Below are 16,553 nucleotides of genomic sequence, written 5' to 3'. Positions count from 1 at the left end.
TGCCACCAGCATGCATAGGGACATTGAGGGTGGGGCTTGTATGTACAGTTTGCTACAGTATTTTAGATTTAATTAAGCACACTTGGAGCTGGCCATGATGTCTGACTTTTGCCCCCTTCCTAGTTTGTGCACGTGAACAATTGTTTTCTTGGAGCCAAGATTTGTCAGGGCTCCAACCTGGAACTTGTTTTCAGTGCAGTTGCTGAGTGCTGGAAACTTATGAAGTAATTTCAAAGAGTATGTGCAAAGCAACTTCTCCTTCCCATTAAGTAACCAATTCCAGCCCATGCATAATAAAAAAAAAATTCCTTCCAGTAGCACCTTAGAGACCAACTAAGTTTGTCATTGGTATGAGCTTTCGTGTGCATGCACACTTCTTCAGATACAGTGTGCATACCAATGGCAAACTTAGTTGGTCTCTAAGGTGCTACTGGAAGGAATTTATTTTTTATTTTGTTTCGACTACGGCAGACCAACACGGCTACCTACCTGTAAACAGCCCATGCGGAGCTGAGGAAAAGGGGCAATGCCTTCTAGATCAGTGGTCCCCAAACTTTCATCCTCATAGTCCACTTGAAAATGGCTGGGAGTTTTGATGGACCACATAAAAGTTTTTTTCATGCCTGCTGCAGCAATTGCAATTTGCTACGCTATATGCTGCATGATATTTAATTGGATTTTCATTGCTTCTTTAATTTATTACGTTGTATTTTACTGTATTACAATTCGAATATATGGAAGAATTCAACAGAATTCAAATTTTAAGTGCTCTTCACTGTAAAGCTGCATACGAGCTAAATGAAGCTTATGGACCTCAGTTTGGGAACTCCTGTTCTAGGCTAAGGGGTGCAATTTCCAAGTCTGCTTGTATTCCAACATCTCTTACTGGGACTCAGCACTTAGTTAAGTGGCATGTGATTATGCTCACTTAAAAAAATTTTTTTTAAAAAAAAATATTTTTCTTTCCTTTCTAGATGGAAAGAACCAGCTGCTTTTGGCGTTGCTGAAATGCACAGGTAAAGCATCTCCTTGATTTGCTGCTGTTTGCAAATGACCCCTTAGGTGCTATAGGGGGGAAAGTCATTAAACAAATGTTAAAATTTGATAGTGCTTGGCAGGTGTTGGCAGAACAGCAGTTATTATCCTTGCATATCATGTCAGTGATACTGGACACCCCTTTTATTGGCCAACAGTCCTTCCGTTCCCTTGTGCTCTCTGTTGTGGGAAACTGAGCATTCCTTTGGGGGGAAACATGAATGTAGGTTGGAAACACTGTTTGGCATTGGGCTCATGCCATGAAGCAAATGATAACTCCTGATTCCTGTGTGTTCTCCCCTCTCTCTCCCAGACACTGAGCTGCAGCTGAGACGAGACGCGATTTTCTGCCAGGCTCTGGTGGCTGCCATTTGCACGTTCTCCGAGCAATTACTGGGTGCTCTCAACTACAGATACAATAACAACGGGGAGTATGAAGAGAGCAGCAGGGAAGCCAGCAAGAAGTGGTTGGAGCAGATAGCGGCCACGGGGGTGTTGCTCAACTACCAGTCTTTGCTCTCCCCCTCTGTGGTAAGGGTGGAATACAGTTTGCTAATAATAATAATAATAACAACAACGAACTTTACAGTCTTCTTCTTACTCATTTCCTGACCAGGTTGTTATGCCTGCCCTGGATATATTTGCTGTATATTATTGTTTCCTTTAAACATAAATGGGCCCACTGCCCTGGGAATGCTCTTTTCCGCTACTGTGAAGGAGGCCCGGCCCAACTTTCGGTTCAAAATCTCTGTCGACTCGCTTAAGTGCTCCTAAGATGTGAGAAATATAATAGGCATGTACATGTCCTGTGAATTTCTAGACGGGGTTGCATGTTGCTCATTTACGTGGTTGTTCCATAGAATATTTTCTTCAGAACCCACATGCATTCCAATCTGAGGTGGGTTGTAATTGCGACCGTTTTATTTGTCCAGGGTTTGTCTGAGAGATGACCAGCTGCAAAGCAGAACAGAGTTAACTTTTAATAGTTAAGAGGGAATTTTAGCAAATGCAGATCAGTGGAAGAGTGTGTGCTTTGCATGTAGAATGTCCCAGATTCAATACCTGACATTTTGAGGCAAGTCTGGAAGACCTCTGTTTGAAATCCACGAGAGCCACCAGTCACATGGACCAATGGTCTGATTAAGAATATGTCAGTTCTTACATTCCAAACCTTTAAAAAAAAACACACAACAAAACCCTGCATTACATACTTCCATAATTCCCTAGTCCATGAAACTATTAAAAGTACAGGAGGCCTGTCTCGCCTGGCTTTGGGTCACCTCTGGAACAAAAGTAAGATAGATGCACATGTGCGGTTAGACTGAAAGTGGACCCCATGTTGCAGGTAGTACTAAAAGGTGGGCCCTGCATCTGGAAAGGTTGAATACTGGTGCTGCGTAGAGAGCACTGCAGGAAAGGCATTGGCGGGTGGAAAATTGTGTGGCGTCTTCTGTCCCCTGCTGGCGAGAAGCTGTATCATGTATTGCATCAAATGTGTGTGCAAGGGAGAAGTACAGTACACATCAAAAGCAGTAAGAGGGAAGCGGGAAGCAGGGTTATGCTATATAGATGGGATATATGGAAATGGAATCCATTGAAAAATGATGCTAAAATTATGGCTGGAAGGATAGTCATCGTGTTTTTTGCATAGAGATTAGTACTTCCTTGTTTGCTGGAATATTTTTCATTTTAAAAGAACAGTAATGTAGGGAAATTAAATATGCAATGTGAAAGATGGGATGAGATGCAGCCTTAACCAAAATAATGTGGCAGAAAACACCCTTCAGCTGATCCTTGCGTTGCTTAGGTTTTTTTGGGGGGGATCTATCTATCTTCTCACGATTCCTTGGGAAAAGGGGCCTGTGTGTTCTTATTTGCAGCCCATCTAACTTTCCCTATTTATTTATTTACTTATTTTCTCAATCAGAAAGAGGAACGAACCATGCTGGAAGATATTCAAGCCACTTTGTCAGAGCTGGACAAAGTTGCTTTTTATTTCAGGCAACTGGATGAGTGTTTTGTTGCAAGTGAGTTCATGCCTTTTCTTTGTCCCTTCTTTCCCCCATATCTTTGTACTTCTTCCTGCAGGGCACTGACATATCCCCTGTGTGTCCCATTTACTTAGTCCACTAAGACTTGGACTTGCACTAAAAACTTCAAAAGTTGCCATTTTGGCTGAAACCCAGCAAGAACGTTGCTAATCTTTTAATGTACCGGTAATTTAATTCAACTCTTTGCTTTGTTTTGTTGCTGGTTGTTTTATAATGTTCCTACCATAGTAATGAAGTAGAGCGTGAACAGGGCATGTTTTTCTCACCCCTCTCATATGAGTTGGATTAGGGGGCAGTAGGTTTTTGTTTTTTGTTTTGTTTTAAATGCTTTATTATTCATTTTCCATATATATACAACATGTAGTCATCTTCATTTCAGTCAGTCCAATAAAGATATCACAGAAGATACATACAATTTCAACTATGTGCTTTCTACACGAACCTATGACTTCCCATCCTCTCCATATTTTCCTTTATATTAAACATCTTGCTTTAATTTATCATTACTATTTTGTAAAAATTCTCTTTTCTATTTCGATACCGTATTCCATCATACAGTGGTGCCTCACTTAACGAACGCCCTGTAAGACGAAATTTTCGCTTAAAGAAATCACGGTTTCCCATAGGAATGCATTGAAATTCAATTAATGCATTCCTATGGGCAATTTTTTTAAAAAAATAAATCAATGCATTCCTATGGGATTCGCTAGATGAATTTTTTGTTATAAGAATAGACCCGTGGAACGAATTAAATTCGTCTAGCGAGGAACCACTGTATGTATTATTTACAGAAATCATTCAAAGGCAACTACCGTGTTTAGATTACAGCTGCTTTTCAAATAATTTTTGAAATTATCCCATTCTTGAATGAACTCCTGTCTGGGCTGAGGCAAGAGTCATAAGACAGAGGATGGAACTTTCTGGAGAGCTTAAGCCACAGTACCTCTTATTGCACAGTGACAACTGGTCGTTTTTTAAAACAGTTCTCTCTAAAAGCTCATGCAGTCTCCAACACCTGTCTTTTTGTTTCCCCAGATACCCATGTCTTCTACCATGTTGAAGGCAACAGGCAGGTTTTGAAGGTCTTCTTTTACTTAGACAGTTACTACTTCTCCAAACTGCCTTCCCGGTTTCAGAACGGGGGGAGTCTGAAGCTGCATGCTGTGCTCTTCACAAAAGGTAACAGGTGAAATTCTGTTTGTTCGGTTTTTTTCCTTTAAGCCACTGGCTATAATGTAATTGGGGTGGACGATGCTTGTAATTGGGCCTTAGGTGATAAAGATGAATGTTGCCCCCAGCTCTTGGCTCTTTCGCAGCTTATTAAATCTGCAAGGCAAAGTCCGAGACAGTGGAAATTAAGTTTAAGGAAGCTTAAACCTAATCGAAGCAGGTAAATTAGAAAACCGTTTCACAATGCTGACAGGATGAGGGTCAGCATAAGGTCAGGCACATTGAGCTTGTTTTGTAACCTGCACATATTATGTCCATGTTATTGGACTCTCAGTCTTGGCACACCATCTGTGAAATGGTGAGGGAGAATAACGATCAGGATTGTAAACCACTTAGCATTCTAAGAAGTGTCGTGTACTTTTACGTTGTATAATAGCAGGCATCCCCAAACTCAGCTCTCCGGATGTTTTGGGACTACAACTCCCATCATCCCTAACCACTGGTCCCGTTAGCTAGGGATGATGGGAGTTGTAGTCCAAAAACATCTGAAGGGCCGAGTTTGGGGATGCCTGTATAATAGTGATGGTGACAGAAGAAATAAGGAAACGGGTGAGCTTTTATAATGAATACATGATGTTTTTCATGAAAATCATTACAGCCCTTGAAAATCTGGAAGGCCAGTCCCAGCCAAATGGTTCCTCTCTGGAAGAGCTCCAGCAGCAAATTAATTCCACCTCTCTTGAGAAGGTGCAGCAGTATTATCGCAAACTCAGGTATTGTGACATAAAAAGAATGTTGCTTGTTGGCAGCCTTTGTACTCAACATTATTATTGTTATTAAGATTTTATCAGTGTGGGTGGTTCTTTACATGGTAGCATACATGAAGGCTGGTCCCTGCCCCAGGGTGCTTGCCACCTGAGCCTGTTCATTTGAGAGAAAATCCATACATTTGAATTGAGATTTTCTTACTTCAAGTTTTGTTTGGGTATTAAATGAAAGAAAGAGAACCTTTTTAATGTATATACCGTGTTTCTCATATTATAAGACATGTCTTATATTTATTTTTTCCTCAAAAAACACACTATGGCTTATTTTCAGGGGATGTCTTATATTTTTCCTCCTCCTCCTCCTGCCATGGCCGGTATTGCTGCTGTGCCTATCACTATGTCTTATTTTCGGGGTATGGCTTATATTCCTTGAATGCTTAAAAATCCTGCTATGGCTTATTTCATGGGTATGTCTTAAAATATGAGAAACAGGGTAGTACAAAAAGAAAGAAAGCAATTGGAGATGGGATGCAAATGTTCTAGTAACCGATTCTGGCTTCATATGCTGGTTTGTAAACAGCACTTTAAACCATCATTTCTGAATTTGGATGGCATGCCATAGTACCGTATGGATTAACAAGGCCAGGATATAAGCATCAAAGCCAGATGCCGGAAGGGAGAATGAAAAGTGAGGGCAAAGCTCATTCTCAGGCCAATAAAACATGATTTATTAGTCCCAAGATTGTAATGTGTGAATGGGGTCATAGTTGTTTACCTGACATTTTGTTGTGTGGGGAAACCCTATACCATGAACCCTTTAAAATAGTAGGAGAGGCCAGTGACAGCTTCTAACTATGAGCCTGGCCATGTTTAATGGAAGTAAGGTAAAGGTAAAGGGACCCCTGACCATTAGGTCCAGTCGTGACCGACTCTGGGGTTGCACGCTCATCTCGCGTTATTGGCTGAGGGAGCCAGCCTATAGCTTCCAGGTCATGTGGCCAGCATGACAAAGCTGCTTCTGGCAAACCAGAGCAGCACATGGAAACGCCGTTTACCTTCCCGCTGTAGCGGTTCCTATTTATCTACTTGCACTTCGAGGTGCTTTCGAACTGCTAGGTTGGCAGTAGCTGGGACCAAGCAACGGGAGCTCACCCCGCCACAGGGATTTGAACCGCCGACCTTCTGATCAGCAAGCCCTAGGCTCAGTGGTTTAACCACAGCGCCACCTGGAAGTAAAGCATCTTCTAATTCTGGCACCATTCCTTAAGCCACAGAAACGTATTTGATAGGCCACATCTAGCCTTCCATTGACTTGTTCCTCAGCCCCTTAGAAAGAAACGTCTTATAGGAATGCTTGAAACCAGATGACCACAAGCTAATACAGCTTATTTATTATTTTCAGGACTTTTTACCTTGAGAGATCCAACTTGCCTACAGATTCCAATACCACAGCTGTGAAGATTGATCAGGTACAGAAACATAATAATAATAATAATAATAATAATAATAATAATAATAATTTATTATCTGTACCCTGCCAATCTGGCTGGGTTTCCCCAGCCACTCTGGGCAGCTTCCAACATACATTAAAATGTCACAGATTAAAAACTTCCCTGAAGAGGCCTGCCTTCAGATGTCTTCTAAATGTCAGGTAAAATAAAAAAATTCCTTCAGTAGCACCTTAAAGACCAACTAAGTTTTTATTTTGGTATGAGCTTTCGTGTGCATGCATATCTGATGAAGTGTGCATGCACACGAAAGCTCATACCAAAATAAAAACTTATTTGGTCCTTTAAGGTGCTACTGAAGGAATTTTTAAATTTTGCTTTGACTCAGACCAACACAGCTACCTACCTGTAAATGTCAGGTAGTTATTTATCTCTTCTAGGCATATGTGCGATAAGTGCAAATTTCCAAACCAAGCTGAGGTCAGGAGCAACCAGTTCTCCTTATTTCTAGGAGAAGCTGGCTGTGCACAGCGCTGGTTGGCCGTCCCATGTGGCAGTCACAAAGCCACTTCTCTCCTTCTGTGTAGAGTTGAGGTGAGCAGGCTGCAGGTGTATGGGATCTGCTTGGTTTTTTACTAGCATCGTGAGATCCATTATGCTTGCCTAGAGCATGTAGAAGGGCCATAGGAGTCCACATTGGAGTCAGAGCCTGGAATATATATGATGGTAGAGGAGCAAGGACAGAGGGAAGCAGACTTCACACGCCAAAAGCCACACCTGGAGGAGGTCCATCTGCCTTAGGCAGCCCTAAATGTAATATGAGCCCCATTAGTTCAGTCTGCAGTTTCTCAAATGTCCTCTGGACCTCCTCACACATTTAAGTTTTTCAAGTGTACATTTAAAAATGTAAAAGGTAAATTAGACAAACGAACAGTAGCCACAGACCCCTACTGAGTGTAGACTCACTCCCCATTGCTTTTACCAAAAAGAAAACTATTCTGGGAGTGTCAGTGTAATGTATAGTTTGGCCTTAAATCCCCTGCAGCAAACAACACATTCCGACTTACCATTTTGGAAGTTGCTCTGATGAATGGTTGTTGGCATAAGCATTTAGACTGGGTATAACTGAGGGCAGGGGAGCCTGTAGGTACAGATGCTTCACTGATGCATTCTTCCTTTGTATTCTTTTGTAGCTTATCCGTCCCATCAATGCAATGGATGAGCTTTGCAGACTAATGAAATCTTTTGTCAGCACAAAAAGCAGCCAGTCGGGATATTCCAGTAGTTACGTAGCAGGGGCTGGACTGCTGCCTATATCCTCTGAACTCTGTTATCGCCTCGGAGCCTGCCAGATTGTAATGTGCGGCACTGGAATGCAAAGGTGAGAGCTTTTAAATCAAAACAAATGTTGCGTTCCTCTGGAATGAACATTTTTTAAAAAGTGACCTACTGGTAGATCCCTGGGCTCTGCCATTGCAAGTGGGGATTTGCATGACTGAATGCTTCTTCATTCAAAAACAGAGACAATCCCTCTGCATATAAAACTTGGATGTCAGGGAGAATATAGCATCCAGTTTTCTGTGTTGTTTGTTGTTTTTGCACGGAGAAATCATGTGAGTCACCATCTACAGACACATGTTTCAGCACTGGATCTAAGTTATTTAGGTTCATTTTCTGCTTCTCAGAGGAGGTGACTCTGGAATAAATTAGTTTATACCTTCATCTTTGGCTTGCTTGAACTTCGAATGCATGGAGTACCTTCAACATACTTACGCGATTATTTGTTTCCAGTACTTTACCTTTCACTTGGCTTGTCCAGAGTTCCACATTTTTGTTTCCGTTTTGCATGCAAAGTTAAAACGCTCACCATAAAAACTATCACGGAAACAATATAAAGCAGGATTAAAAACAGTAATGATAAACTGTAAAGCTTTGCCATTTAAAATAGAAATAAACCAATGCAGTTTTCAACTGGAACTCAGAGAAAGCAGGACCTTTGAAATGAAAGAACGGTTTTGAAAATTGGTTTTGCTGGTGGGTGGGGGTGGGTGGAACCAACAACCCTCAGATGCAACAATCCAAAGGGACAGGGAGGAATGAGGTGCGGCTTTTTTATATGTGGCATTTTGCAGCCGGTTGTCCTTTGAAAATAAACTGCACCAGCTACAGGGCTTGCATAGCTTTTCTCCAAAACTCGGGAAGAACAGGGGGCTGTTGAAATCTGCAGATCCACAGCCCATCCTGACATGCCTCCTTTTTGTTCTATCTGACATCAGAGTAGAGAGTGGTGGATGTGTCCTGGATGTAGAAGAGGGTTTGTAGGTAGGAGCCTTGCAAGGTCAAATCTCCCTGAGAGGAGACCTTTCCATCCACCCTCAGATAGGGAAAGTCAAAAGTCCTGTGGCCCAGGGACCATAGGATCGCACCCTGTGCCACTTTATACGAATAGGCATTTGACTTCTGGAAGTGACATTCTTTATGTTCTGTTTTTAGGAGTACGCTGAGCGTGTCCTTGGAACAAGCAGCTATATTGGCTCGAAGTCACGGACTCCTGCCTAAGTGTATCATGCAGGCAACAGACATCATGAGAAAACAAGTAAGCCTTTATGAAGGGTTGATTGAAAAAAGGAAAACAGGAGCTGCAAATATTTCAAACAGGGCATTTTTGTGTATATCCAAAGGATGCAGATTGTGCTTAAGTCCTAAGCCCTTAGATTTTCACATGCAGAATGTCAGTATGTTCCATTATATTAATGGTATCCAAAAACAGGCATAGTAGAAAAATAAGCCCATTGCAAATATTTATGCTTAAAGGGGCAGTGGTCCATACTATGTTTGTGCTCAAAGTCCTCTGCATGCTGTCCATATTCTTGTTTTCATTCTGTTTAATAATACTAATACAGTGGTACCTTGGGTTACGAACGCGATCCGTTCCGGGTCGCAGTTCGTAACCCGAAAAGTTCATAACCCCAAAATGCCATTTTGCACATGCGCAAAGCGCTATTTTTGCGCTTTACGCATGCGCAAATGTGCGCAGCGCTTCTGCGCACACGCACGCGGCGAAAATACTTCCGGGTTTGCGCAGTTCGTAACCCGAGTTGTTCGTAACCCGAGGTGTTCGCAACTCGAGGTACGACTGTACTAATAAATACCCCGCCACTCCGGGTGGCCTACAGCATATATATTGTGATAATCTTACAGTGTTGGGCTGGAGCAGTTGCAGAGTGCTTTGGGAATCCTTTCATCTTAAGTAAACACAGATGACTAATGGACTACCTTGGTGCTTTCCAAAGCTGGTAGCTGAAGCTAAAGTGCTTTCAAAGAAAAATAATATATTTGTCTTTCAGGGTTTTTCTCCAGGGTTGCACTCTCTCGCTCGTTCTGCCAACACACCACCTAATGTTTTTTGTTTTTTGATTCTTTAGGGACCAAGAGTTGAAATCTCTGCAAAAAATCTGAAAGTGATGGATCAGATGCCACAGTCTGCACCCCGGTAGGTGACTCTATACAGCAAGGATTTCACCTGAAAAAATGCATCTTCAACTTTTTGTATACACACACACATGATTCTATGATATTAGGGAAAGGGGAAACATTCATTCATTTCCCTTTTTACTCCCAGACTTTCCTGCGGATCAAAATTCAAATCCCAGTTGGATTCCTCTTTCATATTTTGCTGTGTAGTTTCAGTGCAAAAAAGAGAGTATTTTTCATTAAGAAGCACACAAAATGTGTGCTTTACAATGAATGCATTCAAAAATGTGCTTCTTACATAGAGATATGTACAAAATGCATGCAGCTTAAATGAAGGGCTTTGTACATTTTTTTAAAAAAGAAAACTGCAGAAACAAGGAAGGAATGGATCTCTGAGTTGAGCGCAAGTGACATGGGACGTGGCAACTCAGTCCATCCCTAATATTACATAGGCATTTAACACTGACCCAATCTAGTGTATACTGTGCTTTACAGGTTGCAGCAGGATTTTTATAGCTGTTGTTCAAGTCATCTCACACTCCTCCTAGCCCTTTTGGGTAGTTCCAGGGCTTGTTTTCAGCCAGAACTCAGTTCTGGCACCTCTGTTTCTAGAAAAATAGCAATGGGTAGCTCCATTTTGTATAAAATAAATTTGTGATGGTTATCTTGCGGCTGTCAGGGCATTGTCAGCTGCCTGAGGAATGGTGAGTTGCTACAATAGCAGAACTGACAACTGATAAGCAAAGATAATTCATAAGCTTTGGCTATGGGCTACAGCAAGCGTTCTAAAAAGCAGTCTGATCATTAAAATGATTTAGCACACAGATTTTGGACTTACAGATGTTTAAATGCTGAAGGAAGGTTACCCAAAACAATATCAGAGGGCTGAAGAATGGTTTATCCAAAGCCACCACTCATGGCTTACAAAACCCAAGAGATCTGGAGTGGAGAGGATTGCCTGTCATACTCTTCCTGTCACCAGTCCCATCCTCCTCCTCGTGTTGGCAGTGTCACTGTTGCCCTTAGATGACAATCACTTGAAATTATTTTAACTACACAGTTATTATTTGAAATTATTTTGCTACACAGTCGTACCTTGGATCCTGAACGCCTTGGTACTCAGACATTTTGGCTCCCGAACGCCACAAATCCACAAGTTTGCAAACGTTCTTTGGAAGCTGAATGTCTGACAGGGCTTCCGCAGCCTTCCAATTGGCTGCAGGAGCTTCCTGCAGCCAATCAGAAGCCGCACTTTGATTTCCACAAACGTTTTGGAAGTCGAACGGACTTCCGGAACAGATTCTGTTCGACTTCCAAGGTACGACTGTATTCCATTGGCCATTAGTGTCCCTTTTGTAATATCAACTTTTTTTATGTCACGCCTTTACAGAATCTACAAGTTGTGTCAGCCCCCTGCAGATGGAGATTTATAGAAGTGAAGGAAACTCCCATATCCCGGAATCACAGAAGTGTTCAGCAGAGAGTGATGCTTCCTGAGCACTGATCCTACCTTTTGCCCATGGTGCTGAGTCCAGAAGAGAGAGGAGGGTTGTGGGTTCTGTGCTTCTAGGCAGTCTGGTGCACTAAAACTGCCTTTCCATGCATCTCCTGCTTTTTTATATAGGCAGGCCTGGTTACTCTGTTTTGCGGTTGGTTGCTGCAGGAGTTCTGAAACCGAGGAATGACTTCTGCCCAGTACCAGGAAGGATATCACAGGAGGACAAAACCCTGCGATAAGGAATTGATTGTGGTGCTGACTGGACATTGTGGACTTAGCAAATCTAAGTGAAGCACATCATCTACCTGTCATGCTGTTTTGGACTGTCATCCTGTTTCCTGCACAGTGTTGGCTAGTGGCCTTGAACAAGAGCCTCACAAACACTCTTTTTAAAAAAGAAAACCCACCAACTTGCACTTTGAAATTGTGAATAGCACACACCTCTGGTTTGTTCAAAGGATTTCTCCTGGAGCCATTTTCCACTTCAGCCCAGTATGAACCAGATTCTACTCCGCAGAGTGCACATTCCATAGGACTTTCTACGAGAATTTCCTTTTAACTTTTACTGTAAAGTTCAAGGTTTGCAATTAACACTTTTTACTAATGGTCCATTATGTATTCTGGAAATACAACAATATATTTTACAGGGCAGATTTAGCAATGAATGATTCTTTCTGAAATGGAAAGATATGATGAAAGGGGAAGCAACCACAGCCCTGTTTTCCAATAATTTGAACAGCTGAGCATTTTTGAAGCAAGGACAAAACTATACTTATTTATGTGGAATGGAGTATCTGTTTTGGAACTTTTTCCTTATATACAAGGTTTAAATTTATGAAGTATTTGTTTCAAATGGGGCCAATAATGCTGGCAGATACGTAGTAGATCTCAGTTCACTGAAAATATTGTTACGTTATTTAAAACCTTGCAGTATTTAAGTAGTCTTTAATACATTTTTTAAAGAAAAGAAAAGAAAATAGATTACAGTGGGTTGTAAGTTAAAATGAAATCATGGTTATGTATATAATGTACTTTATTTTTCCCTGTTTTAGAAATGTTTTCTGTTTGATCAGTATTATCATTAGCAGAGTAATTTGTTTCCAAATTACTTGCTACAATGTAATGAAAAATATCAGCAATCTCAGGCCAGAAGTAACATTATTTTGGAGTGAGTGCCTTAAATGAATCATCCATGTTGACCCAGATACAAAAAAATTAAGGGGCATAAAGACAAAACTAACATTCTTCTATATCATAATAAACTAAAAAGCCATAGTCTCCTCTGAAATGCTTTTCGTTGGGCATGCATAGAAGTTCCTTAGAGTGGCTTCTGTATCTAGCACACAGAAGAGGGATATTTTGATTTTGGCTTAAAATAGGGCATTTAATAAACTCCAATGTTTCCTAACAGTCCAATCCTTCATTTATTGTGTTACATTGAAAACCGTTATGTTCCTTCTCTGCTTGAGGAAGGCATTTAAAGCAACAGCAGCAGCCTTGACTTTTAAATGATGGAGAATGGTTACTGGAAAAAAATGAACATTCAACAATAAATGAGCCTGAGACCCTGGCTTATTCCGGCAATCTCGTTGATTCCAAATAGTACAGTACATTAAAAGTAAAATAAAAAGGACTGGAGTGGAGTCAGCAACCACCAGGTGGCAGCCTTAGGCTTGCCAGTGGAAATTTCTGCACAATTCTCCTAGCAAGGCTGAATTAACAAATATATTTAGCAAACTACCCTGTGAGGCCCAGCTAAAACTAGTAGAATGATATGCTGCATTCCTCCCAGCAAATGTACCCACCCTGCTTGTCACATCTTGGATGCTATTATTAAAAATGGTGGTTTAAAATAGCTTCAGCAGCAGGAGAACAAATGTAATAAGAGATTTCACAGGGAGCGTGTATTTGGGCGCAAAGTGGAGATGGAGGCTGTCTATGAATGCTGGGATGGGAAAAAGCATCTTGACTTGCACCCATCTTCGATATTGCTTGGCAACCATGAATTGACCTCAGCTCTTTCCATTTCATTTAGACCTTTGTGAAGACTTGAGTCATATTTTTAATTTCAGGATCTTATTTTCAATCCGTGGTGATGGTTTGTCACCGTCAAGCATAGTTTGTCATGTTTCTCAGCGACTAGACCCATTTCTGTTGCTCTTTGTTACGATTAAAAGCAAATACTCCAAGATGGGGTCCTAGGTGCAGCACTGCTGTTGCATCTCCCAAGAAAACAAGCTCTGCCTCTCCTTAACCCTGTGCAATCATTATTTGATTCAATGTCAGTTCAAGGCATAGGAGCCAACTCCTAGGGGCTGTGCGGGCTTTGGCCCCCACAATAAAATACTTGTGGGGGCTGGGCCCCCAGAAAGTAGATGGGCATTCCCATTCAGTTGGAGTTTGTGCACTGCATCATGTGATCGATTGTGTGGGGCAGGGCTTACCTGGGCTTCCGCAATATTTTATTGTCACCACTGGTTCAAGGTGTGTTTTTCTTTGTGTGTGTGTGTGGGGGGGTCCTCTTGGTCAAAACGTCCATGGGACCCCATCCTCACCGCCAATGTTGCTGCCTGTCTATTTGTTAATAAGCACCACATCTTGGACAGTGAGGACAAGGTATGTAAATGGCCACACTCATCCTTGTTCCTTTCCGTGCTTGTTTACTCAGGGTGCAGGTGAACTGGCAGCAAGAGTGAAGCACGGAGGAAGCACAGAGGAAGCTTGGCAATGTCTGCACTAACTAGTGGTGACTCTCCAGAATTTCAGTCAGGGGGTCTCTTCCAGCCCTACCTGGAAATGACACGGATGAAGCCTGTTCTTCCAATGAGGAGGAGGAGCAGAAAGGGTCAGGAAGTTCCAGGGATTGGCATTGAGTCCCTTACTGGTCTTGACAGAGTCCAAACTATGCCACCTCCTGACACCAACCTTGCTTTGGCTCCTTAAGAAGTATAGAAATAATGGAAGACTTCACACACAGCCAATCTCACAATAAGCTGCATGGGAAATGGGTGAAACCTGTTTTCTTTACATTTCAAGCCAGATGTTCCTCTGCTATCAAAAAGCAGTGCCCATATAATAATCCACTTTATATAATAATCCACATTTTCACTCCCTTATTCTTCTACGAGCATGATGAGAGAACAAAAAACTAGTCCTGCCAAAACCTCTGTGTGGAAAAGAATGACATGGTGGAGGCAAAAAAAATTCACATAAAAAAAGAATTGACAACCCAACAGAAAAGTTATCAGTGATTGAATGCAGATTGGGTGCATTAAAAATCAGCTCTGCTTCAGCAGCTCAATGGGCCTTCAACATCTCGCTGTGTTAGATCTGGCATTTGGTTCAGAAGCTGTATATCTGAGATTTAAGATTTATTTTCAAAAGCCCTTCTCACCAGATCTGCAAGTATCTCTATCACTCACTGCAGGAGAGCTACATTGAAAATGTACAGCCATTTGCCTAGATCAGGGGGCTGTGTGCAATTATATACACACCTTGCACATTATTCTTGCACATTATGTCATCCCCATTCAGCTCAATGGAGAGACCTGCAGTGGCACATGGCTACTTAAAAGTGAGTCCCATTGAGCTTAGTGGTATGTAAGTATGAAGCTGTAAGCATGAAAGTAAGTTTCAACTCCCAATTTAAGCGAAACTTGCCCATCTATTAAATGCTAATGGCATCACTGAGCCAAGACGAATTAAACATCTGATTTAAAGAAGCAAACACAATTTCCGCTCTCAGAAATGTAGTTTTACACCAGGCATTTAATTCTATGCTTGGTTTTGGATATTTCCATCATTGTTTTAATGAGCGGAGCCGAGAAGAACATTTTTTAACCATTAAACAACAGTCTGCATCCTCTTGCCAGGTTGTTTGTTTGTTTGTTTGTTGCCTGCCCTTTACCCTCAGGTCTCAGGAAGGGTTACATCAAAACACAATATTAAAAAGTTTAAAACTACTTACAATCACAAAAATAAGGTGGGTCCTAAAAAATATGCCCCTCAAGTGTCAAAAGACACTATAGTTCACTCAGGAAAGTTGCTTCCCACCTGCGCAAAGGTATTTGAAATGAATAAATATGTGCAGATTCCTCTAAATGTTTGATTTTCGAAAAATAAGTGTATAAGTCAATGCTTGGGTGATTTCTGGATGCCACTTAAAATGAAGCTTGCTTCAGAAGCACTCTGAGGCCTTTGAGCAGAGGGAATCAGAATCATTTCATTAGTTTCAAATTACTTACATGACATCTCCAGCAATCGCTTTTTTGATAATTAAAAAAACCAACAGTTTGATGTGGCTATATATCACTTACCAGATGTAGATATCAAAACAGTATGTACAGGGTACGTTAATTTAGTTCAGCTGCGAGAAGCTCTCCCAGCCTGATTCCAGAAACTCCTGTCGGGAAACAAACACAGTTTGTGGCAGAGGGTGGCTTCTGTCTGTGTGGGAACCTCTGAGCTGTCACAAGCCATTTGCTTGTGAAGGGTTGGCACCCTCACAACATGTTCCTGCCATCACCAAACCAGATGTGCGGGGCATTGTAGCTTTAAAGAGCTGTTGCTTGGCCCAAAAACATGGTGTTGCAGAAGCAGAATGAGGGCTGTGGGCTGGGTAATGCACTCTGTTTTCCATTAGTTATCCTCACACCCTGTTTTCCATTACTTAACTGCAACTTTTTAAAGGGCGTGCGAAGAGAAAGAAAGATGTCCTCGTCGTCCTAATGGGGATGTTGTCCCCAAATCCATGAAGGCTAAGACTGTCAGTGTCTACTATAATGATGATGATGATGATGATAACAATAATTTATTATTTATATCCCACCCATCTTGCTGGGTTTGCCCCAGCCACTTTGGGCGGCTCCCTGTCAGGAGTATGGGCAGGAGTCAGGCTCTGGGGCCTGTAGTGCTTTGCAGGACTGGAGCCTGCCTCAGCTTGTGTTGGAGAAGCAAGGAGTGGCCACTCAGGTGAGGCCACTTGATACCTCACTGCACCTGGTGGCAGGAGCTGGGAGGGATAAAAGCTCAGCATTTCCCTTCAGCTCTTTGCCACAGCAACGCTATCCCTGCCTGGTTGCATCTGGCCTCTCGCCCCTTGCTCCTTGGA

The 16,553-nt window shown here is 41.9% G+C and overlaps 1 protein-coding gene across 1 annotated transcript in view; it reads left to right on the top strand.

The window, feature by feature from the left end:
- Positions 1-12,853, top strand: part of PREX1 (phosphatidylinositol-3,4,5-trisphosphate dependent Rac exchange factor 1) — a 236,004-nt gene extending 223,151 nt beyond the window's left edge. The window contains exons 31-40 of the mRNA XM_035122595.3: positions 975-1,016; positions 1,349-1,566; positions 2,963-3,062; positions 4,122-4,265; positions 4,915-5,029; positions 6,426-6,492; positions 7,665-7,852; positions 8,965-9,067; positions 9,897-9,964; positions 11,336-12,853. Coding sequence (XP_034978486.2) covers positions 975-1,016; positions 1,349-1,566; positions 2,963-3,062; positions 4,122-4,265; positions 4,915-5,029; positions 6,426-6,492; positions 7,665-7,852; positions 8,965-9,067; positions 9,897-9,964; positions 11,336-11,378 — 1,088 coding nt within the window. The 3' untranslated portion in view covers positions 11,379-12,853. The remainder of the gene's footprint in view (positions 1-974; positions 1,017-1,348; positions 1,567-2,962; positions 3,063-4,121; positions 4,266-4,914; positions 5,030-6,425; positions 6,493-7,664; positions 7,853-8,964; positions 9,068-9,896; positions 9,965-11,335) is intronic.
- Positions 12,854-16,553: the final 3,700 nt, after the last annotated feature.

This window comes from Zootoca vivipara, chromosome 7 (genome assembly GCF_965207765.1).
Source record: "Zootoca vivipara chromosome 7, rZooViv2.hap1.1, whole genome shotgun sequence".
NCBI lineage: Eukaryota > Metazoa > Chordata > Lepidosauria > Squamata > Lacertidae > Zootoca > Zootoca vivipara.
Note: the sequence above shows the minus strand (reverse complement) of the source record. Positions and strands in the feature narration are given on the sequence as shown.